Source organism: Pleurodeles waltl, chromosome 8 (genome assembly GCF_031143425.1).
Source record: "Pleurodeles waltl isolate 20211129_DDA chromosome 8, aPleWal1.hap1.20221129, whole genome shotgun sequence".
Classification (NCBI taxonomy): Eukaryota; Metazoa; Chordata; class Amphibia; order Caudata; family Salamandridae; genus Pleurodeles; species Pleurodeles waltl.
In genome coordinates this window covers 447,736,388-447,761,191 of record NC_090447.1, presented here as the reverse complement: position 1 = coordinate 447,761,191, position 24,804 = coordinate 447,736,388, and the positions used below count along the sequence as shown (strand labels likewise).

The window sequence follows — 24,804 nt, the reverse complement described above, 5'->3', positions numbered from 1 at the left end:
GACAAAAAATACCGGCTGGATAAAAAGAGTCCAAATAGTCAAGATGGGTAGACGGAAGGGGGGGGTACTCTTGGAAAAGGCCGGTAACAACAAGACCCTAGATGGATTTCTCCAAAAAGCGGTTGGGGCATTAGAAAAGGAAATTGAAATGGTGGAGCGCCGTCTAACTGCCCCCCCACTGACGGGAGTTAATTGCCTATCCCTATCCCCACCGCAAATTCCAGCACAATCCCTCCATCCACCCGATTTACAGCCTGCCTCGGCTATCTCACCTCTAACTACCCAAGAGTCTGCTGTGGAGACCCAGGAAAATGTTACACAACCTCCAGAACTTACACAGCCACTCTTAGATAGGTTTGTACCCAACCCAGAGCACAACACAAAGGGTAAAAGAAAACGAGGTGAGGCAAACCTAAGGAACAAACGGGACCGCATCTTGAACTCCCCCAATCATGTCGCACCAACTCGGAACAAGGACTATATATTAGCCCAAGCATCTATCAATGACCGCCCAGAAATTGATTATATAATTGAACATATAAAAGACGAGCTCTCCAAAAGGCTACACCCTATAAAAACTCGCCTACAAGCCATTGAGGAGAAACTAGAAGGTTTTATTAAGTCCAAGCAAATGACCATCCCTCCCTCACCGGACTTGCAGTATTCCCGCCAAATTCTTCCCCCGAGCCTTCTAGGCAATAGTGCCAGTAGCCTTCCCCTACCATTGGGTATGGATCATAACCCTCCAATGAACTGCCCTGATCCTTTATACCAACCAGTGAGGGCTCCAACTGTTAGGCTGGTCAATGCCTCAAAAGTCAAGTGTTCGAAGACTGCCTCTCCCTTTCCGAGGGGGAATGAAGGAGCTGCTTCTTCCAATAACATGGGTACAAAATCCTACAAAGATACGCCTGATCAGAACTACCCATCAACAGATCGGATGTATAGGGATCAAGAAACTAATCCGAGAACTTTACATCTACCGCCGGAAGCCTGCCCATACGTTCTTGTTATCACAAGTGTTCCCAAACTTAAAACCAACATTCCCGAAACATTCACAGAACTGAAAAATAAGGTCATTAATTGGCTACACAGTAACGCTAGATTTGCATTCCATATGGTACCCTCAATATTAATGGTGAGGAGGGTGGGTTGGATGGGTCCACTCAAGAACCCCGTCACGGGGGATTGTATTGTTATCAATTTTGATTCACCCACCCTTGTCCAGCAGCTCTCTTTGAATGTGTGCAAATCCAACCCTCTAGGGGGAGAAGTTTCTCTGTGTAGACTCCAGGCTTTCTACCCTCATAAAGTTTTACCAACTATTAAGGGGGCGCCAATGCCACCCAGAGGTGCTACTAGTTCGCAGATGCAGCTTGCCCCCCAGTTAGGACGTAGCTCCCTTTCACCATCTCTTTCTGAAATTGATTGACTAAAAATCAGCCCTGCGCATGGCCCATCTAAGCCTCAAGGAACTAGAAATTGGGACAAGAATTATCCTATAGCCGGAAATATTGAAACACAAGGAATAGGATTAGGCAATCCTGAGGCTGATCAGATTCTTACCGTAGACATCAGAGACTCCACGCTAACCCTCACACTAGCCCAGATAGAACCCACTAGGATGGAAAACAGTCCCCCTCTTTCCCTCTGTGATCAGAGTTTGGAGATCTGTATTTGGGGAGCTAGTAAGGAGGTTAAGGTGCATGAGATCAACCCAGCCCCGGATTTAATAGGTCCCAGTAACTACGGGTCCTCTCCACCTGTCCAGGCATTCGAATCGACTATGCCAGGCCCCGATCCAAATGGGGCAAGTAATATCTTGGGTGATAACGTAGCAGAAAACCCAACTGAGGCCAGTCTAGCTATGACTGAAAGGGGTTCTAAACCTCCCCATGGCACTTCATTTGCAAGAGGGCACTCTACGGCCAAAGCTCCCCAAGATAAAATAGACGGTTTAGACACAGTTCTTAGCTGGAACATTGCAGGGTTGGAGAATAAAATGAGTATCCCTGAATTGGGCAAATTTATAGATTAACACAAAAATGCCTTTTTCAAGAAACGTGGGCACTGGAGCCCAAATATAGAATTGGTTTCAAAAGCTATTGGGTCCCAGCAAGTAAGGCGAACTCCGGGAGGCCCTCAGGCGGGCTGCTCATATGGCTTAGCTGCTCCCTCAAATGCCGGGTTGAAATAGTAGATATGGGCTGTCCCGATCTGATGGGTTTATCAATACCATCCCTTAAGGAGAAACCACTCCTAATAATTAATATCTATAACAGGAGCTGCTCCCTCAAATGCCGGGTTGAAATAGTAGATATGGGCTGTCCCGATCTGATGGGTTTATCAATACCATCCTTTAAGGAGAAACCGCTCCTAATAATTAATATCTATAACAGGAGCTTGGGTAGTAAATATGAGTCAGGTGCATTGACTATTTTGGATAGTTTCCTTTCCTGCAAATCCTCCTCCCATTTTATTCTTATCGCAGGGGATTTTAATGTTACTTTTAAACCCTATTTGTTGGCCCAAGAACTATACAAAGAAGAGGACGCTTATTGGGGCATTCCCCAACTGGTGTTAAGCAAAAGACCGAGAATGAACAGACCAACACATCAAGTTGTAGACATTACACTGGCACATGGCCTTCGGGCCTGTAACGATCGTTCCCGCTCGGACCTTGACCTTCATCCTACATTTAGGCGTGGAACCCAGAAGAGCCAGATAGACTATATTTTGCTTGATATTCGGCTGTGGGGTCATATGGTTGACATGAACATTGTAGAACACGAGGAAAGTGATCATGAGCCACTGATTCTATCGCTTAGGAGTCTATTACCTCTACTTGAAGCCCCTTGCCCCAAGATTTACGAGCAGCAGCTCGCATTGACAAATAATAGACGAAACGTCAAATGGGAATTTGTGAGCACTGACACAGGTACAATGACATCTGTGTATAGCCAGTTGGCTGATCATATGGAGTGTATACCCCTGCTTTTAGAAGATAGTGAAGGGCTTATAGCAGCCCACACACAACTATTTAATTCTTTAAAACACCTTTTCACCAAAGAGATTGCCAACAAAGCAAAAAAGAAGTGTAATGCAAGGTGGTTCAGTGCCGCATGCAGGGAAGCACAGCACAAACTATTGAGAGCTTTAGGCGGGGGCCAGACAGAGCATATAAGGGAAGCAAAGGAAAGATTACAAACAGGAACTAAGTAGAGCCGCAGGAGATGGGATGAACTCAGATGGGCCTCCCTTCTGGAGTCTGCAAAAGCTAATGATACCTCGAAATTCTGGAAACTGGTGGAAGATGCTAGTGAAGAACCTAACCGTTCGCCTGGTGCCTCAATACTCCCTGTAGAGTGGACAGATCACTTTGGCCGATTATACTCCGGGACTACAGGTGTTACTGCCAGGGAATTGAACCATATTATGACCTCTGAGACCTTCCCAATCTAATTCACCCTGGCAGAAACCAAGGCTGCGATTGCCTCACTGAAATGGGGAAAGGCCCCCGGCCTTGATAAAATCCCAGGTGACCTGTACAAGACAAGTCCAGATATATGGGCCCCATATCTGAACCTGGTCTCTAATGCAGTAGCTGCAGGAGCGCCTGTCCCGAGCTCCTGGAAGGGAGCGGAGATAGTTCCCATCTTCAAGAAAGGCAGCCCCTCTGACCCTGCCAACTACTGTCCAATCTCCTTACTTGATAATTTCCAAAAAATGTTTGCAAAGCAAATCCTGTTCCATCTAGAAGAATGGATTCTAGAAACCAATGCCATTTCCGACTTGCAAGCAGGGTTTAGGCCAGCAGTCAGCACTATAGATCAAGTCTTAAGATTCCTAACAATCAAATGGAAGACTGTGGAAGCAGGAGGGGGTAACCTATTTGTAGTTTTCTTTGACCTTAGAGCCGCATTTGATCTGGTCCCCAGGAACCAGTTATGGCTGACATTAGCCAACATGGGCATCCCAAATGTTCCTTTGAAACTTATGGCCTGATTACACGAGAACACTTACGCACAAATTAGGAGCGGTAAGGATGGCGACCTAACAGATTTAGTTGCCATTGAAAGAGGAGTCAGACAGGGCTGTGTCCTAGCCCCTACCCTTTTTCTCCTATACATAAATAATTGTATTAACTATTTAGCAAACTGCACCGGATGACACTATCTTGCTGGCCAAAACACCCATGGGAATCCAAAATCTGGTTAACCAGTTTTGTGTATTTTGCAGAGATTACGGGCTGGATATCAATGTAAAGAAAACAAAACCTATGATATATAGTGCCCCGAATAAGAAGCTAAAAGCAAATATAATGATGGATTCATTCCTCTTGGAGAGGGTAACGGAATACAATTATCTGGGCATTAGACTATCTGATAAGGGCAGCTGGGATGCAGCCATAAGGAAAGGGGCACTCATTATCAGCCAAAGAAGTGGAGTGCTAGACCGGAAGGCCAGTACCGCAGTAAGCCCCCCTTTGATTCTTATTTCTGAAATCTATAAAGTCCAAATCAGTGCCGCTGCCCTGTATGGTGCGGAACTCTGGGGTTCATACAGACAACTGGGCACCCTCCAAACCAAAGAAAACAACTTCCTCAGACACATATCTAGGCTAGGGAAGGGCACGCCAATGCTCCCCCTAAGATTAGACCTGGGTATAAATAGCATCAAAGATACAGCATGCTTAAGGCCACTTCTAGACTGGGTTCGACTATGGAAAACGGAAGAACTCGAACCCTTTAGGACAGCAATTAAAGATCTAATACCACCTTTCCAGGGATGGGAAAAAGTTCGCTGGTTGAGGGAGATGAAATCAGCCTGGGTCAAGTTGGGCTTCTCCCATTACTGGGAGAATCCTGAGATGATTCCTGCTAACGCCAGATTGCTGATCAAAGAACGATATTGGGGGAAAATCTACGAGGAGTTTTTTCATTCTAATGGGCAAGGTGGGCTGACAGAAGAGTTTCTGCTGGTCAAGCACGAACCCCGGCCCGAAAGTTTCCTGGATCTCCCCATACCAGCACGTGCCCGAGCTTTACTCCTTCAGTTCAGATACGGAACATTAGCAGTTAACAGTTTCACGGTCAGTTGGTCGACCAATAGTCCCAGGTCTGATAAATGCATAAACTGCCATTTATGCAAGGAAACTCCTGAGCATGTTCTATTTTTTTGCCCCTTGTATAAATGCCCTAGAGGAAAGTGGATTATTCCCTTGTGTAAAGCACTGCTATTACAAAACCGAATCAGTGCCTACAGACTATGCAAATATGATACTTCCACGCTGATAGTAAGCTCTGTTTCTAAGTATCTGTCAGCAGCATGGACAATCCGCAGTAGGACTATTTTAGACCCTAATCCACTGGCTGAAGAAAGGTCCAGCAGTTAGTGGACGAAGATTTTTTAATAGTTAGGGATCTTAAATATAATTACCTGTGCTGACCTATTCATGATATTAGATTTTATCCCTGTGTATGTTTTCCAGTGGGTCTTCTCATTGAAATCGGTTCATAGTATCTTAGCACATAGCACTTCGCAAATGGTAAGATTTAATTCCCCATAAGATATGAGGTTAACCCTATGGTACCCTTTTTATTGTTTGGTTTTTAACTCTCGCAAGCAGGAACTATTTTATGAAGTATTACGAACTATTTTTATGTATAAACTTGCTCTAGAATAGTTTTTTATAGGTATCAATTGAAAAGATTTGGTATACTATCTGTTTTAAATCGATTCATACTATCTTAGCACATAGCACTTTGCAAATGGTAAGATTTAATTCCCTTGATCAATTTACTTAAGACATGAGGTTAACTCTATGGCACCATTTTAATTGTCTGTTTTTTTAATCGTTGCAACCACGAAATATTTTACGAAGTATTATGAACCATTTCTCAAGTATAACTTGTTCCAGAATAGATTTTATAGGTAGTATCTGAAAAGATTTGGCATACTATCTGTTTTTCTTTTAAACTGTCTTGGCAAATGGTATCCCCTAAGCTAGGAGGTACAAACTGAGGAGTTTTACTTAACCTCTGGTCCGTTGGACAAGCAGTGTGCCAACTGTTATTGCTTCCTTCTTTTCGTGATGTTTATGATTTCTATTTTTTTTTTTCTTTATGTACGGTTCATTTTTATCCTTTTTAATGGTATAATTTTAGACCGAATAAACTATTGATTGATTGAAAAGAAAATAAAGTAGCTGCTACAGGCTTCAATTTCAAAAGGTTTGTCAAAGAAGGACTGCTGTGCACATAATAAAAGATTTACGTGTCTCACCAAGTCCAGATTTACTACCTGTTCCAATTTGCTGCTCATCATAAGAAGTGAGTGACCATTTTTCCATGTTTTTTCCATTTTTAGTGTGTAATGCAATGAATAATCTAGGCCCTGTGAGATTCACATATTTGCTTACAATAGAAATTAGATTTATGCTTTAAAATGTTTGCTTCAGCCTATGATTGCATTAGTTCAGTGTTAAAAGTTTGGGCTACTTTTTGGGCTGGGACCGGTTCATTTGGGCTTACTGTGGGCTGGTAGTTCAATAGCTTTGGCTCTATAGAAGGCTTTTAAAATCTGGCAACACTGCCCTGCGGCAACCCAGGCCTATACAGCAGAAGAGAGACCACAAGTGAGTAGACGCGATGTGCGGCAGCCGACAGACTGCTCCCGCGCCCACTGCAGTGTGTCTGTGTGCCCCATATGAGGTCGGGCTAAATTACAGAGAAGGCGGCCTGTGGAGGCATCAAGGCAACATGCTGCCGCGTCGAGATATTGGGCGTGCTACGTGATAAATTGTGCTATTTTGTCTGCGAGGAGAGATCTACAAGCCGGAGAGGGGGCCACCCCTCTAGACACAATTCTGAACTGGGAGAAGCTTTGGTGAGTCCATGGCAAGCCCTGGGACACGATGAGGCAGCACCAGATGATCCTCCCACGTGGCCATAGTTGAGACCGGACAGCGATGTTTGCGTGGCCGTGGCCATGGAATCTACCTGTACATAACTGGTGAAGGGTGCTAAACAAACAACCTCCGGCTGAACGTAGCTTACCTGGTAGTGACAGGGCAGGGAGGAGGTCCTATATCAAACGGCTTGCCCCCCCCCCCAGCTTGTGGGGATTGAACTGAGCCCCCACGTGGATACCCCCCACACGGCCTCCAGTACACTTTTCTGTGCTCCTGATCACCACTGGGGGCAATATATATATATATATATATATATATATATATATATATATATACACACATGCTTGGCATTGTGGTGGTAAGTTGCATTCCTGTGTATGGGAGTGATCTTCTGATAACGGACAGCGCCCCTCTCCCTCATTTGCACTGCAATGATGAGTAAGACTAAAGATCAACCCCTGAGAGACGGCAGCGCTATGGACACCCTCACTTACTTGGAAAAAACGTTTAAATCACACTCTGCTCAGTTTGACAAGATCCTCCAAGCTATTCTGGATATGAAACCTTCGCTGCAAGCCAGGATTGACGCAATATCTGTGGAAGTTAACCTACTCAGAGCAGATCATCGCCATTTGGCGGAGTCGGTGGAGGGAGCGGAATCCTTGCTTGCCGCTCTCCACCCTACGGTCCAGGAACTTCAGGCCCAGATGACGCAGGTGAGTCTGGAGGTGACTGCTCTCCACAAGCAGGCAGAGGATGCAGACGGAAGATCGCGCCGCAACAACATCAGACTGTTGGGATTACCTGAACGTAGGAAGGCCCCAATGTGGAACTGTTTGTGGAACAATGGTTGATTGATAACATTCTGGGTGGGAACCCCTCAAAGTTTTTCTCTGTGGAGGGCCCACAGAGTACCCGGTAGACCCCTTCACCCGGGTGCTCCTCCTTGACCCATAGTGGCCTGCCTCCTTAATTTTAGAAACCGAGATCTAATTCTGCAACTTTCTCGCTCAAATGGCCCATGGCGCCATGAAAATTCCGAGAGCTCAGCTAATCCGGACTTTACTTCTGAGGTGCAGAGACTGCGTAACTCTTTTGTTAAAGTGAAGCAACATCTGAGAGAACTGAATTACAAATATGCGCTTTTATTTCCAGCAAAACTACAGGTGGTTGACGGTGAGGCAACATGAATGTTCACTATGCCAGAAGATGTGTGGACCTAGTTGCACACCTAAGGACAATGCACCCCCACAGGAGTCCCAGGATGAGGTCACCTGGCTGACCCCTTGAGATAATGGGCACAAACGAAAATCTAACAGAGCGAGACCGTCCCGTGGCCAGGCAGCCAGGGAACGAGAGAGAGCAATTAAGGAAGCCTCGCAACCATCCAATAACCCTTTCTTTGCACTGACAGATAAACTGCCAAATGATTCTGACACAGACGCAGGAATTTCTTCGCCCTCACAGAACTCGCTTGAGGAGGAGGACTTCAATTGTATACAGAATACCATGCTGGATCGTTCGATCCCTCCTCTCCCGAACACTCCTAGCCTACAAGCCACTAAACACTTCCAACAGTGGTCTCATTCTATGCGTTTACATGATGTTTGGTGGTTAACTCACCCAGGGACCAGGGAATACTCTTGCTACGCACTAGGACACCAAATAAACAGGGACTAGATTATGTTTTCTGTGACTCACTTTTTTGGCCTCATATCCATGGTTCTGAATATCTAGGCAGAAATCTATCCGATCATAATCCCCTTAAAGTTACTTTCCAGTGGGTCAAATCCAAACCACCTATCCCATTATGGAAGTTACGGGCGAAGGCTCTACAAGACGCAGCATATAGAGTTACGATAAGTGCTAACATCTCAGTGTATTTTAAGGAGAACTCAGGCTCTGTAGGCGTCCTCAGAGTGGAATGGGATGCGATGAAGATGGTTATGTGAGGCCATTGTAGGGCCACGTCCCAGGGGGTGAAATTTACCCTTACACGTAGTATATTGGACCTTGAAAATAATAAACTTAGGCTTGAAAAAGAGGACATATACGACCCCCTAGCATGCCCACTGTTGACAGCCCAGCGATGTCAACATCAAGAATTGCTGCGGCGTCTGGGTAATGTAGACTATCGAGCACACCTGACCCAACAACACAAGGATGGGGATAAACCAGGACGCACATTGTCATGGTTGCTATGCTCGGAAGTGGCCAGGACTGTTGTGGGGGCGATTTGCAATAATAGGGGTGAGGTGGTAAACATCCAGGAGACAACTAATGAAACCTTTACACAGTATTATGAGACACTGTACTCTGCACCGCCTGCCTCTTCCGTTTCCCACATCCACTCATTTTTACAAAATCTACCCCTGCCCACCCTAGCACAGCAACAGAGGCAGGACCAAGAGCAACCATTACAGTTAGACAAAATAAATCTAGCTATTCAACAGGTGGCCAGAGGGAAGACCCCCGGACTGGATGGGTTCTCAGTTGAATTCTATGCTACCTACAGGGACACTCTTGCACCTAGGTTACTGGATATGTACAATCATCTTTTCAGCAAGGGGAACATCCACCATCGCTGGGTGAAGCACTCATAGTAGTACTACCCAAACCAGGTAAAGACCCGCTCGAAGCGAGCTCGTATTGACCCCTATCAATACTAAACATCGATTACAAGATCCTAAGCAAGACCCTAGCAAATAGACTGCTCACCGTGATCTCTAAATTAAGTCACCCCGATCAGTGCAGATTTGTGCCACGCAGCGCCACATATCACAACACCAGACTCTATGCCACATCATAGATGCAGTTTGCAGGGAGCTGGACCACCCAGTGGCTGTCTCCCTGGACTTTGAAAAGGCATTCGACACGCTTAGCTGGGCCTACTTGATGCAGGTCCTGGAACGATTTGGACTTGGCCCTCGTTTTATACAGTGGGTACAGCTGCTGTACACCACCCCTCAGGTGAGAGTCCGCACTGGCAATCAGGTATCTCACTAATTTCTCATCCAGAAGGGAACACAACAGGGTTGCTCTCTTTCTCTGGTGCTTTTCGCATTAACAATGGAGTCTTTGGCAGCAAGGTTACAGGAGAGGGAGCCAAACGAACGAGTTACTTACCTTCGGTAACGACTTTTCTGGTGGATACATTAGCTACCTGTGGATTCCTCACCTAATGAATACTCCCATGGCGCCAGCATTCGACGGAAATCTTCTTCCTACTCTCTGCACGTCGACGAGGACGTCACTCTAGCCCACGCGACGCCGTCTGACGTCATACAGGCAATAAGAGGTCCTCGCCGACGTGCCGACGTCAGTACCAACATTTTTTACGTGCATGAGAACAGCAACCCAATGCAATGAAAGAGCAAGGCAACATCACATAACATTGTAAAATGCACAACATTGCAATAAAATGGGTGTAATTTTAATATAACTCTCTTTTTTTTTTTTTTTTTTAAACCAACAAATATATGCAAATCATGTATATACACAAAAATATATACATATATATAAACATATAAATATATACAAGTATCCATATATACAACATCTATTGCACCCTTGAAGACCAAGAGGAGCGCACTCAAGGATTACTTGGTAAGACCAGAAAGGCAACGGGGAGGCGGGTGGGACCGTGAGGAATCCACAGGTAGCTAATGTATCCACCAGAAAAGTCGTTACCGAAGGTAAGTAACTCGTTCTTCTGATGGATACAACTACCTGTGGATTCCTCACCTAATGAATAGAGTCCCAAAGCAGTACCACTCCCGGTGGTGGGTGCCGAAATGGTCAAACCAAGAAATCCTGCAGCACTGACCATGCAAAATGGCCGTCCCTTCTGACCTCAGAGTCCAAACAGTAATGTTTCGCAAAAGTGTGAAGGGACGACCAAGTTGCGGCCTTGCAGATGTCGACCACAGGAACACCCCTGGCCAAGGCCGTAGTGGCCGACTTAGCTCTGGTGGAATGAGCTCTAATGCCATCAGGAGGATCCTTCTTTGCCAAAGAGTAACAGATTTTAATGCAAAGAACAACCCACCTGGAGAGTGTTCTCTTGTGGACTGCCTTTCCTCTCCTCTTGCCCACGTATCCGATGAACAGCTGATCCTCCAGCCTGAAGTCCTTCGTTCTATCTATGTTGAAGCTTAACGCCCTCTTTGGGTCCAATCGATGTAGTCTCTCTTCCTCCTTTGAAGGATGAGGCGGAGGATAGAACGTGGACAAAGTAATTGTCTGGGCCAAATGGAAGGGTGAAACAACCTTCGGGAGGAAAGCAGCCTTGGTCCTCAACACCACCTTATCCCCATAAAAAGTTGTATAAGGGGGTTTTACCGATAAGGCTTGCAACTCACTCACTCTCCTTGCAGATGTTATAGCCACCAGGAAGACTGTTTTAATAACCAAATACCTTAAGGGGCAAGAATGCATCGGCTCAAAAGGGGACCCCATAAGGAAAGTGAGGACCAAGGACAAATCCCATTGAGGCATAACGAATGTTTTTGGAGGATATTTATTTAGAAGACCTTTCAAGAATCTGAGAACAATAGGGGATTTAAACAACGATGGTTGATCTGGAAGACAAATGAAGGCTGACAGGGCAGACAAATAACCTTTAATGGTAGCCACTGCACAACCTTTCTGCGCTAGAGACAGAGCAAAAGACAAAACATCTGACAGATGAGCATGTAAGGGATCAATCTGTCTCTCTCCACACCACATAACAAATTTAGACCACCTATTAGCGTAGATAGATTTAGTGGAGTGTCGCCTGGCCGCTAATATAACATCCACTACATCAGGCGGGAGAGAGAAGGAACTCAGGTTGCCCTGTTCAATCTCCAGGCATGTAGGTGTAGACTCTGGAGGTTGGGGTGTAAAACCTGCCCCTGAGACTGCGAGAGGAGGTCTGCCCTGAGAGGGAGACGGAGCGGAGGGCACAGTGAGAGTTGGAGAAGGTCGGAGCACCACACCCTCCTTGGCCAATCCGGAGCTATTAAGATGACTTGGGCCCGGTCTTGGCGAATCTTCCTCAACACTCGAAGAATCAAGGGTATGGGAGGAAACGCGTAAAGCAACTGGTCGCACCATGTTATCTGAAACGCGTCCCCCAATGCTCCCTGCACCGGATACTGGAGGCTGCAGAATAACGGACAATGCGCGTTCTCCCGAGTGGCAAACAGATCTATCCGAGGAAACCCCCACATCTGGAAGATTAAACGGACTTGATCTGGATGGAGACGCCACTCGTGGTCGGCCGAGAATTGACGACTGAGACTGTCCGCTCGTACATTCAAGACCCCGGCCAAATGATTTGCTACCAAGCAAATCTGATGGTCCTTTGCCCAGGACCATAGTCGAAGAGCTTCTCTGCAGAGAAGGTACGATCCTACTCCTCCCTGTTTGTTTATGTACCACATCGTGGTAATATTGTCCGTCAGGACCTATACCGACTGACCACGAAGGGAAGGGAGGAAGACCTTGAGAGCCAGACGTACAGCCCGTAACTCTAACAGATTGATATGAAACATCTGTTCCTCTGGAGACCAAAGTCCTTTGATCTCCAGATCCCCCAGATGAGCTCCCCACCCTAGAGTGGAAGCATCCGTTATGACCGTGGCCACTGGTGGCGACTGCGCGAACGGCTTTCCTTGCGAAAGATTGTTGCTCGCAATCCACCACTTCAAGTCCACAGCAGCATCTCTGGAGATCTTGACCGCACCTTCTAGATCTCCCTTGTGTTGAGACCACTGCCTTCGGAGGCACCACTGAAGAGCCCTCATGTGCCAGCGAGCATGCGTGACCAACAGTATGCAGGAGGCAAACAGACCGAGCAGACGAAGGACCTTGAGGACTGGAACTACCGCTCCATTTCGAAACATTGGAACCAATTCCTGAATATCTTGAACCCGCTGAGGCGGAGGAAAGGCTCGATTCAATGTTGTATCCAGTACTGCCCCTATGAACAGGAGGTGCTGAGAGGGCTCCAGGTGAGATTTGGGCACGTTCACCGAAAATCCCAGGTCGAACAACAACTGGGTTGTTGACTGCAGTTGATACGACACAAGCTCCGGGGACTTGGCTTTGATCAACCAGTCGTCCAAGTAAGGGAATACTGCTATCCCCTTCCTTCTGAGCTCTGCCGCAACCACCGACATCACCTTCGTGAAGACTCGAGGTGCCGAAGTAAGACCAAACGGGAGGACCGCAAACTGATAGTGCTACGACCCTACCACAAACCGGAGATACTTCCTGTGCGACTTGAGTATCGGGATATGAAAATAAGCATCCTGCAAGTCGACAGACACCATCCAATCTTCTTTGTTCAACGCCAAAAGCACCTGTGCTAGGGTCAGCATCTTGAACTTTTCCTGATTGAGGAACCAATTCAAGACCCTCAGATCCAGGATCGGTCTCAACCGACCATCTTTCTTGGGAATCAGGAAGTATCTTGAGTAACAACCTCAACCCCTTTCCTGCTCTGGAACCAACTCCACCGCGCCCTTTGAAAGGAGGACTTGAACCTCCTGTTCTAGCAACAGGAGGTGTTCTTCTGAACAATAAGATGGGCGGGGCGGGAGGGGGGGGCGGAAACTCCCAAAAGGGAAGGGTGTAGCCTTTCTCCACAATACTGATAACCCAAGTGTCCGTTGTAATAGTCTCCCACTTGTGGAGAAAATGCCGTAATCTTCCCCCTACAGGAGAGGAGTGAGTGGGAAATGGTGAAAGCCTAAGGCTGCTTTCCCTGCTGCACCCCTCCAGAGGACGAGGAAGAGGCAGAGTGCTGCTGAGAGGCTCCTCTGGTGCGGGCCCTACCCCTCCCTCTAAATGATCTATAGGGGTGAGAAGAGGCGGGTTGCTGGAATTTCCCCCGAAAGGAAGAGGAGGAAGAGCCACGTCCAAATCCACAAAACCTCCTGAAAAATCTGGAGGAGGTAGAAGAAGAGGCTTGTAGTCCTAATGATTTGGCTGTGGCCCTGCTTTCTTTGAACCTCTCCAGGCCCGAATCCGCCTTGGCCCCAAACAGTTTGTCCCCATCAAACGGGAGGTCCAACAGGGTCGACTGCACGTCCGCAGAGAACCCTGAGTTGCGAAGCCAAGCCTGTCTCCTCGCAACAACAGCCGTGCCCATCGCCCTAGCCACTGAGTCAGTCGTATCCAACCCAGATTGGATAACCTGGGTTGCAGCAGCCTGGGCATCGGAGACGATATTCAAAAGCCCTTGGGGAAGCTCCGTATGGGAAGATGTTATTTCGTCCATAAGAGCATAGATGTACCTCCCCAAGATACATGACGCGTTGGTGGACTTCAACGCCATGCTGCAGGATGAGAATATTTTCTTGGACTGAGAGTCCAACTTCTTGGAGTCTCTATCCCCCGGCACCGTCGGAAAAGATCCAGGCGCAGATCTAGAAGAACAGGAGGCCTGGACCACCAAGCTCTCCGGCGTAGGGTGTCTGGACAGAAAGCCAGGGTCAGATGGTGCAGCCCGATACCTCCTGGCCACAGCCCTATGAACAGCCGAGGAAGATACCGGCTTCTTCCACACCTCCAACACCGGATCAAGCAAAGCCTCATTGAATGGTAAAAGAGGCTCTGCTGCAGTAGAGGCCGGATGCAGGATCTCAGTCAACAAATTCTGCTTCGCCTCCGCTACCGGCAAAGGCAATTCAAGAAAGTTAGCTGCCTTTCTTACCACAGCGTGAAAAGTGGCTGCCTCCTCAGTATACTCCCCTGGAGATGATAAGTCCCACTCAGGGGAAGTATCCAGCCCACTAGCTGTATCCAGTCCATGAAGACCCTCGCCAGAATCCTCTATCTCTCCTTCCTCCAATACCCGTTGGTATTCCTGCTCTTCTAAGAGACGGAGGGCACGCCTCCTAGAATGTAGCCTCTCTTCAATACGCGGCGTCGACATGGCATCCGCCGAATTCGAGGAACGACGCCGATCGCCGGATCCATCCGACGCCATGTCCGGCGCCACAGGCAGCTTCGACGCCGAGGTAGGAGCTGGATACAGAGAGGCGCGTCTCGGAGTCTCCGATGGTCCTGTCGGAGTCAGTGGACGAAACTCCGAAGTCGACTGGATGGAAACCTACGGGGCCGAAACCTCTGGGGCCACCGGAGCGGACACCGGAGTCAACACCGGCGCCGAGCCCACATTCCCTAAGGGGAGAAAGGGCATGAAGGGTGCTGGCCGTAGCGGCGCCGGAGCACCCAAGGTGAAAGCCAACGGCCCCGAAGGACCAGTTGGAGCACCTCCTGGAGCCATCTGCTGAAAGATGGTATACATCGCATTCAAAAATGCGGTATTATCAGCTCCAGGGGCAGGAAAAGCCGGATACTGGGGTGCCTGGATCGAAGGCGACCCCGACGCCAGCCTCGACGTCTGCGACGCCGGAGAGAACACCTGAGGCTGCAGCACTTCAATAACTGAAGATGTCTGCCCAGGCGAAGTCGGCGAAGCCGGAGAAGGCAACGGCGTCGATGGATGTGGAGTGACTGTGGGACTGACCTCCCAAGTCTTACAACGCCGAGCCGAAGGCGACCTCGATCGAGACCTCTGGTTGGAATGGCGCCGTGAATCCCTACGGCGCCGGGAATCTCGATGGCGCCGATGAGTCTTCGGCGAGGAGGACTTCCTATGATGCTTCTTCTCCTTCCTCTTTGACTTTGCCATGAAGAGTTTAGCCTCTCGCTCTTTTAGGGCCTTGGGATTCATGTGTTGGCATGAATCACATGTTGCGACGTCGTGGTCGGAGCTTAAGCACCATAAACAGTCCGAGTGCGGGTCCGTAACGGACATCTTGCCCCCACACTCCCGACAGGGCTTAAAACCAGACTTCCTCTGAGACATAGTAACTCTCAGATAAAATCACGCAGCAGAAAAACACACTGTAACTTCGAAAGCAACAGTAGCTCCCTCGAAGATAACCGTTTCGAATGCACGGAAAAAAGGGAACTGACGTCGGCACGTCGGCGAGGACCTCTTATTGCCTGTATGACGTCAGACGGCGTCGCGTGGGCTAGAGTGACGTCCTCGTCGACGTGCAGAGACTAGGAAGAAGATATCCGTCGAATGCTGGCGCCATGGGAGTATTCATTAGGTGAGGAATCCACAGGTAGTTGTATCCATCAGAATGGGGACTCTAGGTGGGGGGACGATGGCATGTCACTTCACTCTATGCGGATGATGTTTTAATTTATCTGCGTGATGTGCACAGTATCCTCCCAACTCTTTTTAATTTATTAGACCGGTTTGGTGCAGTAGTAGGCATTAAGGTTAATTGGGGTAAGTCTTGTGCATTCCCCTTATGTAAGGCAGACGACATAGCAGGACTACCATCATTACGTTATTTGGGGATCAACGTTTACCACTCTGAGATAGACTGAGTGGAGGGCAACTACGGCAAGGCCCTGAACTTCACTCGACAACCTTTGCCCTTCTGGACGCACCTGCCTTTCTTCCCTATGGGTAGAGCGGCCATTGCCAAAATGTTGGTTCTCTCCCGATTTCTCTACTTGTTCATCGCATTACCGGTTCCTCTTGAGAAGGCCTTTTTTAAAGCTATACGCAGTCTGCTAACAGCACTTGTATGGGGACCGGGACGCAGGAGGGTGTCCCTGGATGCACTCCAGCACCCCCTGACCGAACGTGGCATGGCGGTACTAGATATAGAACAATATTATGCAGCAGCTCAACTACAGTGGCTGATGCTCTGGTTGGCTGGTGACTGAACAATTGAGGGGGATATGGTGCAAGCTGCTGTAAGGGATGGAGGGGGTGCTGGGCTGGCTCCTCAAATTGGGCACACGTCACGCAGATCTAGGTCTGCTACTGTGGACGGCAAAGTCGGCCTGGGCTCAACATATCTATCCACGGTGGCAGTTGTTTCCATACTCAACTCAACTCCTGCTATGGGATATACCCCAATCGCGAGACCTTAATCAAATATACAACTTCAATACATGGAGGGAGGGTGGGCTCGCACATCTGGCAATCTTTATGAAGAGGGTCAGATGAGTTCCTTTTCGAATCTGAGCGAAGTGTACGGCCTAGACACGGGGAAGTTCCTTGCTTACACAGCAGTACACGCAGTGATAGGGGAGATCTGGCAGTTGGGCCTTTTAGAACCCACACTATATCAAAGGCTGCACTATATATTGACACATGGCTCAGAGGGGAGGGCCGTCTCTGTAGGAGGCTGGCTTGGTTTGTAGTGTGTACCTTCGGTAATTACACCTTATACCAGGTCCAGTTATCCCTTGTTAGTGAATGTAGTAGTGTTCTAGCAGCCTAGGCTGATAGAGGTAGCTATAGCAGAGCAGCTTAGGCTGAACGAGGAGACATGCAAAGCTCATGCAATGCCACTTATAGTTACACAGTACAAGTAAAGACAATACTCAGTGTTTCCAAAAATAAAGGTATTTATTTGGGTGACACAGTACGAAAAATATCTTAGAAACAATACTCCTTCTGGTGGTAAGTATTATACACAACATATACACTAGACACCAAAATTAGACAAGTAAGTAGTCATAGGACAATGCAAACAGTAGGAGATCATATATCATGCAATGGGAGAAAAAAGGTCTAGGGGCAAGACAAACCATACACTAAAAAAGTGGAATGTGAATCAAGAATTCCCCCTAGACAAGTGTAGTGTGTGCAGAATCGCTGGGAGAGTAAGAATACAGTAAAGGTAAGTAAATTACCCCAACCCAGAGCCCAGAAAAGCAGAAGTAAAGTACTGCAAGTTTCCTTAGGACACACTACACCTAGATTTTGTGATTTTGCAGCAGTCAACCAAGTCTGCAAAGAACAACTGCTGGATTATTGGACCTGAAGACCTGCAACTGAGGGGACCAAGTCCAGAAGTCGAAAGAAGTTCCAGGAAGGACAGGAGCCCCTGCCAACCCAGAAGAGGGTGCAAAAGAAGAGTCCCCGGTTAGTAGAAGACTGCAGAAATGCAGCCTAGGAACATGTCAGCGGGTTCCTGTGTGATGCAAAAGATGTCCCGTGGCGTGAAGATCGTTGCAGACAAGCCTTGGCTACGACAAAAGTGCGTTTTTCATCAAAATGGTGCTGGATGGACCCAGGAAGGACCTGGGGGCCTACACTCTTTGTGAGGAGGAAGAGGGGGCTCTCAGCACTTTAGAGAGCCCTCAGGATGCCAGCCAGCACCCCCAGAAGCCGCAGTATCCGGATTCAAAGGAGGTGCAAAACGCGGTTGATGCAGCACAACAAAGGAAGGTCCCACGCCACTGGAGAACAACTCAGCGAGTTCAGCGTCGCAGGGTGGAGTGCTGGGGACCTGGGCCAGGCTGTGCATGAAGGAATTTTGCAAAGAGTGCACAGAGGCCTCAGGAGGCAAAGAAGACACAATACATAGGGGTACCGTTGTTCTCTGGGAAGGCAAGGTCTTACCTCCTCCAAATTGCATCAGCAGGACCTCAGGACAGTCTATGTCGATGATGTCCACCCTCTGTGTCCTTAGGAGCACGCTCGTCGCCGTGAGAGGAGTCCCAGGGTACCGGTCGTCACCTTGGAAAGTGCCTGCTTGGAGCAGAGGAGTGACTCTGTCACTCCACAGGAGATTTCTTTGGTCATTCTGGTGCAGGATGAAGACAGGGAGTCCCCAGAGCGTGCACACCGTGGAAACTGTTGCAGTTGCTGACTTGGAGCTGAGGTTGCTGAAGGAAAGTGTCTCTTGTAGACACTTTGTTGCAGTTACAGCGTTTCTTGGAGCAGGCTGCGGCTGATCCGAGGTCAGAAGAGTCTGAAGTTGTTGCAGAGGATTCCTGAAGGAAACTTGCAAGCAGAATATGAAGAGAACCCACAGGAGAGACCCTAAATAGCCGTGAGAGGGGGATTGGCTACCTTATCAGGTATGGACCTATCAGGAGGAGTCTCTGACGTCACCTGCTGGCACTGGCCTCTCAGAGCCCTCCAGAGTGCCCCCACACCTTGCAAAGCAAGATGGCTGAAGTCTGGGACACACTGGAGGAGCTCTGGGCACCACCCCTGGGGTGGTGATGGACAGCGGAGTGGTCAATCCCCTTTCCTTTGTGCAGTTTCCCACCAGAGCACGGGAGAAGGGGTCCCTGAACCGGTGTAGACTGGTTTATGCAAGGAGGGCACCATCTGTGCCCTTTAAAGCATTTCCAGAGGCTGGGGAGGCTACCCCTCCCCAGCATGTAACACCTATTTCCAAAGAGAGAGGGTGTAACACCCTGCTCTCAGAGGAAATGCTTTGTTCTGTCTTCCTGGGACTGGGCTGCCCAGACCCCAGGAGGGCAGAACCCTGTCTGTGAGGTAGCAGCACCTGTAGCTGCCATGCAAGCCTCAGAGAGCTGGTTTGGCAGTACTGTGAGTCTATGGTGGAGCGCCCAGGATGCAGATAATTGGCTCCCCAATACCATATTTGGAATGGGGGGGACAGTTCCATGATCTCAGACATGTTACATGGCCATTCCTTCCTAGGGGGAATTCTTGATTCACATTCCACTTTCTTAGTATATGGTTTGTGTTGCCCCTAGGCCTATTGCATTCTATTGTATTTTCTACTGTTTGCACTATTCTATGACTATTTACTTACCTGATTTTGGTCTCTAGTGTATATATTGTGTATAATACTTACCTCCAGAAGGAGTATTGCCTCTAAGATATTTTTGGCCTTGTGTAACTAAAATAAAGTACCTGTATTTTTGGTAATACCAAGTAATGTCTTTTATTGCGTATAAGTACTTTGTAACTATAGTGGTATTGCAGGAGTTTTTCATGTCTCCTAATTCAGCCTAAGCTGCTCAGCTACAGCTACCTCTAGACAGCCTAAGCTGCTAGAACACTGTCTACATTTCACTAATAAGGGATAACTGGACCTGGTATACGGTGTAAGTACCTTAGGTACCCACTACAGATCAGGCCAGCCTCTTACAACCTTGCACCTGTACTGTTCAAAAACGTATTGCTATGTCTTGGAAAGCACCCCAGCCCCGCAGTGTGGAAAACTGGCTACACACAGTGTCTCGCTGGGCTACGGCAGAAGCTAAAGCATTGGAGCAGGACCAACGCTCTCAGGGTGGAGGTGGAGCTATGACGCTCTGGGATACCTATTTGATTAAACCGGCCGACAAAATGCCCCCCCAGGGGAACGAGGATGCCAGCCCACCAGACTAATCTATGTCAGCAGTGAGACCTTCTACAACACAACCCATTACATGATGGAACTCCGTGCCAATTAGAACCCCATTTTTTTCTCCTGCCTCCTCCCCCCACCCTGCCCGGATATAACATGCTTTTCGGGCTCCCAAGGTCCTGGGTATGTGGGGGAGGAGTGAGCCTTCTACACGTGCTGGGCAAACGCCATGGCACATCACTCATGGATTGTTGGTCCCCGATCATTCACTTTCCACCACCCGACTCAGGTAGTTCCCCTTCTGGACCAGGGTTCCCTGCTGGATAATTTAACACGGATGCCCTCTATCCCTGAACCACACCTTCCAGACATGTTACATAGATATCACCCTCACCAAGTTTTGTTTCCTTTCCCCGTATTAATTATATAGGGGCCTTATAGCAAGTGACGTCGACCAGCCACAATATAGAGTGAGTTAGAAAATGGGGGATTGGGACTCATGGTTGTGACAAGACCTAACTAGAAGCTTAACATATAGCTGGTTATAGCACTGGCATGTAACTCCGTTGAAGTTGCGCGATTATATGGCATGTGATTATGATTTCAAATTTCTCAGCCGATGTATGATTCTTTATGTTCCTTCATAGATAAGGGGCTGTGGTATGATTGGCATCGCTGTTACTGGCTATTTACCTTGTAATGGTGAAAATCAATAAAAATATATTTGAAAAAAAATGTGGTGGGGGTAAGATGGGCACTCTAGTAGCGCCAATCCCAGAGGGGGGAAAAAAGAAAGCGATGTGAGCGACATCCATTCGAGCTCAGGTGGGATACTTTTAACTGAGGAGGGGAAATTAGATGAGTTCAGAAAATGGTATACTGCACTCTATACAAAAGGCATGTACGCAAGCTCAGAGCAGGAACTATGGGGCATATTTATGCGCCCCAGCGCCACCTTGTACCACATTAGCGTCATTGTTTTTTTACACTGATATGGCCCAACGAGGCCAAAATCCTAGCGCCATATTTACAAAGTGGCGCAATGCATGCATTGCACCACTCTGTAACCCTTTGCGCTACATTATGCCTGCGCCAGACATAATTTATGCAAAGGGGGTGTTACCCTGTTAGGGGCGCCAAAAAATGGCGCAAGGAAATCTAAGAGATTTCCTTGTGTCATTTTGTCTGGCACTTTTAACGCCTGCTCAGAGCAGACGTTAAAAGGTGGCTTCCATTATTTATAATGGGCCTCTCTGAACTCTGCAGGAGTAGCGCCAATATTTTGGGGCTACTCCTGCAGAGTACATCAATAGCGTCATGAAAAACTACACTATTGCCCCCTACCCTGCGCCATGGTGCACCGTATTTTAAACACAGCGCACACATGGTGTCTGTAGGGGGGGCGCTAAGGGGTGCAGGGAAAGGGGTGCTGAACTCGGTGCAGTGCCACTTTCCATAAATCTGCGCCTATTTTGGCAATGTCCACCACTCACACCTAACACATGGGCAAGTGGAGCTAAAAGACATCCTCATTCGGATCAGGATGCTGCTTATCGTTACGTAAAAGGAGAAAGAATTGCAGATTGAGACGTGATAAGACAACCTGAAGCAAATTAATATGTAATGTTATTAGTGCTGAAGAGAGCAATTCAAGAAGGTGCTGTGAATGTTTTTGTGGAAAATATACAGTTTTAATTATTCCCATAAGTCTGCTTTTTTCACAGTTTTAGAGCTGACAAAGTAATGAGTTTTTCAGGCAATATGCCACGAAAGAGAAAGATCTATCTTAAGCACAAGCTTTTTCTGCCATTCATATTTTATGTGCTAGGATTGAGAAGGATCTCGAAGGGTTATGCCAAAGGATCTTGTTCTTTAGAAATATAGGACCAGGATAGTGAAGAGCATCATAAAAAGATTTTACCACGTGTACACCTTGCCACCAGCAGCTATTGAAGTTGCACATGATCCCATGGTTGCAAGCCTATCAATAGGATTGCTTCTATCTTCTGGGACCTCTGCAAATGGGTGGATTACTGGGTGTCAGAAAGCCTGCACACAGGCAATTTTCCCCTATTACACATTAGCAGCTTTACATCAGAGGAAAACACATGCTAAAAAGCTGGCTGTGCGTGTTTTGATGAACAAACTGCATGCTATGGTATGTTTTGAAAGGCTAAATATTGTACCTGATAAATACCGTAACCCAGGGTCTCAGTTGTGACAGTTTTACTAACCACTCTGCGGCACCAATGGAAATGGCTCAATTGAGGCATGTTATCTATCAACTAGGACGAGTAGATGATTTTTCTGCTGAGTAATTGTATTTTACAACTCTGTGCAATTATGTAGAAGAAAAGCCCCGAAGGAGTGAGAAACTGAGTTTGTGATTTGTCTTGAGTATATGTATATCCACAAACGTGTAGTCTTGTGGGCATTCACAAAGTCCTTTCTGGATAATTTCAGTGATTACGGATTTTGTGCAGTTGAATGGCTCGTATGTATGAAATAATTGGAATATGTAGTTCTGATTACTGTATGTTCTACCTTGCACCGCAGTTTGTGAGTGTGAAACTATATATTGCAGAGTGCTTTTGTGAGCACAGATCAATGGCACTGGATAGGAAAATATACTATTAATAATAATGAATATCACAGATGACAGACTGGATCTGGAAGCTTTAAAGCTAGCATAGCTCTCTAGCCCTGCCAGGAGATGCTATGTGACTCCCTTTGCTGCTTCGTCCATTCTAGAACTAAAAAAACCCAGACTACATAGGGCATCAGACGGGGCAGGGGCGTCGGTCGGTTCCATGCCTTACTGACACTCGTCTGGAGCACCCCTTCGGTTCTTACAAAATGTTTATAATTCATATGAAATCTGTACTGCAGGCCTGGCCAAATGTCACCTTCTTCTGTGCTTAATGCATGTCAACAGTGTCATGAGTAGATGTCCCCATCAGATCCTCATGACATCTGTATGTGGTATCTGGGGCTGAATCACAATCCGTAAACCTGCGATTCCTGCAACCAAGTACCCCAGTGAAGATTCAATACTCTTCCATTCGATACTCTTAGGAATTCAAAGGACTAACTCATGTTTTCATGAACTATCTAATCACACCCTCCATGATACTATGGGGAGCCAAGGGTCTTCCTACAAAAGATAAGTGACTGCAGTCGTATCCTAATGTGTCCTGCAGCAGCAAAATAACTAATGGCATAGGAAACAGTTATGTCTGGTGCAAAGGGAATGCTTCCTTGGCCATAAGTCTGTAACAGTTAGTCGTGAGGCCCCTAAAAACATGCCTCTTTCAAAATATTTATAAAGTTAGGAAACGCATCTGGAGAAGCATAGGGAGCAGCTAGACTTTTCCAGAAAACAGATAAACTAAGGGTTCTGCAGTGAGGATCACATAAGCCTATATCGGAGGAATGTTGATATTAACACAACAACAATCTAAGGGGAACAGGCGTTAGCCTCTTGGAAAAAGCTGCTCACTACAATAGCGGTAATACGTGCATACCTCTGAAATCGTCCTCTTTATTACATTCAACACTGATCAAATCTTCCTGCAAAGAACTTTTAACATCATCTGCATCTTCATCATAGTTTTCGTTCTGCCACGTCTCGGGTTTCAGATCTGAAATTTTTAAAGTCTTTACAAAAGTGTAGGACTGGGCAGCGCCATCTGCCTCTTTCATCTGCTCAGCCGGCAGAAGTTCTTCCACTCTTATAACAAGACAGTCTGCGTTTCCATTAGTGTCCTCTCCTGAAATTAGTTCTCTCCTTTCTCCTTTGTTTATAGAGTTTGGAGTTTCTTCACTGTCTTTTTCTTCGCTTGAAATTGCTGGCTTGTCTAAAGTTAATATATTGAAATAAAGAATTAGTTAATTTGACAAGATTGCTTTCTTTTTAATAAGTCAGTTCACATTTTGGCGCACAGTGATGTAACCATGCACAACAAACAAAGGCAGCCCTGTATTGAAATATTTGTCGGAAGGGAGAACAATGAAATAGAGACCCACCATATGCTAGTGATGAAAATGCACTACATAGTTAATGTAACAATTTCTGTAAAGTGAAGTGTATCAACAAAGTTGCATATTTCAACTCTTACGAATCAGCTCGAGAACTTAGATTTACCTCAACATAGGGGCCACTTGAACTGTCAGATCCATTGGTGAGAAAGGAACACCTTTCAGCTACCTAGAAAAATGACCTCGGAGCACAAATTTGACACTTCGGAGCACCCTCAACCTCCTACAATTCAGAAAGAACCTGCACACGTATTTGGTTGTGAAAGTGAATGTGACTCATAAATGTATAAAAAATCCAGAGGAAGCACCGTTCTCCTCATTTTACAATTGTGTTTCCCTGTTCTCCTTTACCTTTCTTTGTCTCATCGCCTCTTTACTATGGCCCATTCTCCCTCGCTATGGAAGCTATCTTGCTAGTACTCAGAAGCTTGCTTCTAGACTGTGTGACAATATAAACATTAAATAGATAATGAAAACAGAAGGCTCAATCTAACAGAGTGTATGGAACAAACAGATGATGTAGCAGACAGCGGCGTCTCCTCCGCTAAGGAGGAGGAGCGTCGCCCCACTGCATTCAGTAAAAGGAAAATAAAATGATAATAACACGTTTTTATCATTCTATTTTTCATTTGGAGCCAGGTTAGGGCGGGGTGGGACTGGGCTGGATGAGGGCTGGAGAAGGAATGGTATGTGCACCATCAGTGGACA

The 24,804-nt window shown here is 47.1% G+C and overlaps 1 protein-coding gene across 1 annotated transcript in view; it reads right to left on the bottom strand.

Annotated features, from left to right (window-relative positions):
* LOC138249528 (ATP-binding cassette sub-family C member 5-like) overlaps window positions 1–24,804 on the bottom strand; it is a 2,567,733-nt gene that overhangs the window by 783,179 nt on the left and 1,759,750 nt on the right. The window contains exon 16 of the mRNA XM_069203478.1: window positions 23,583–23,915. Coding sequence (XP_069059579.1) covers window positions 23,583–23,915 — 333 coding nt within the window. The remainder of the gene's footprint in view (window positions 1–23,582; window positions 23,916–24,804) is intronic.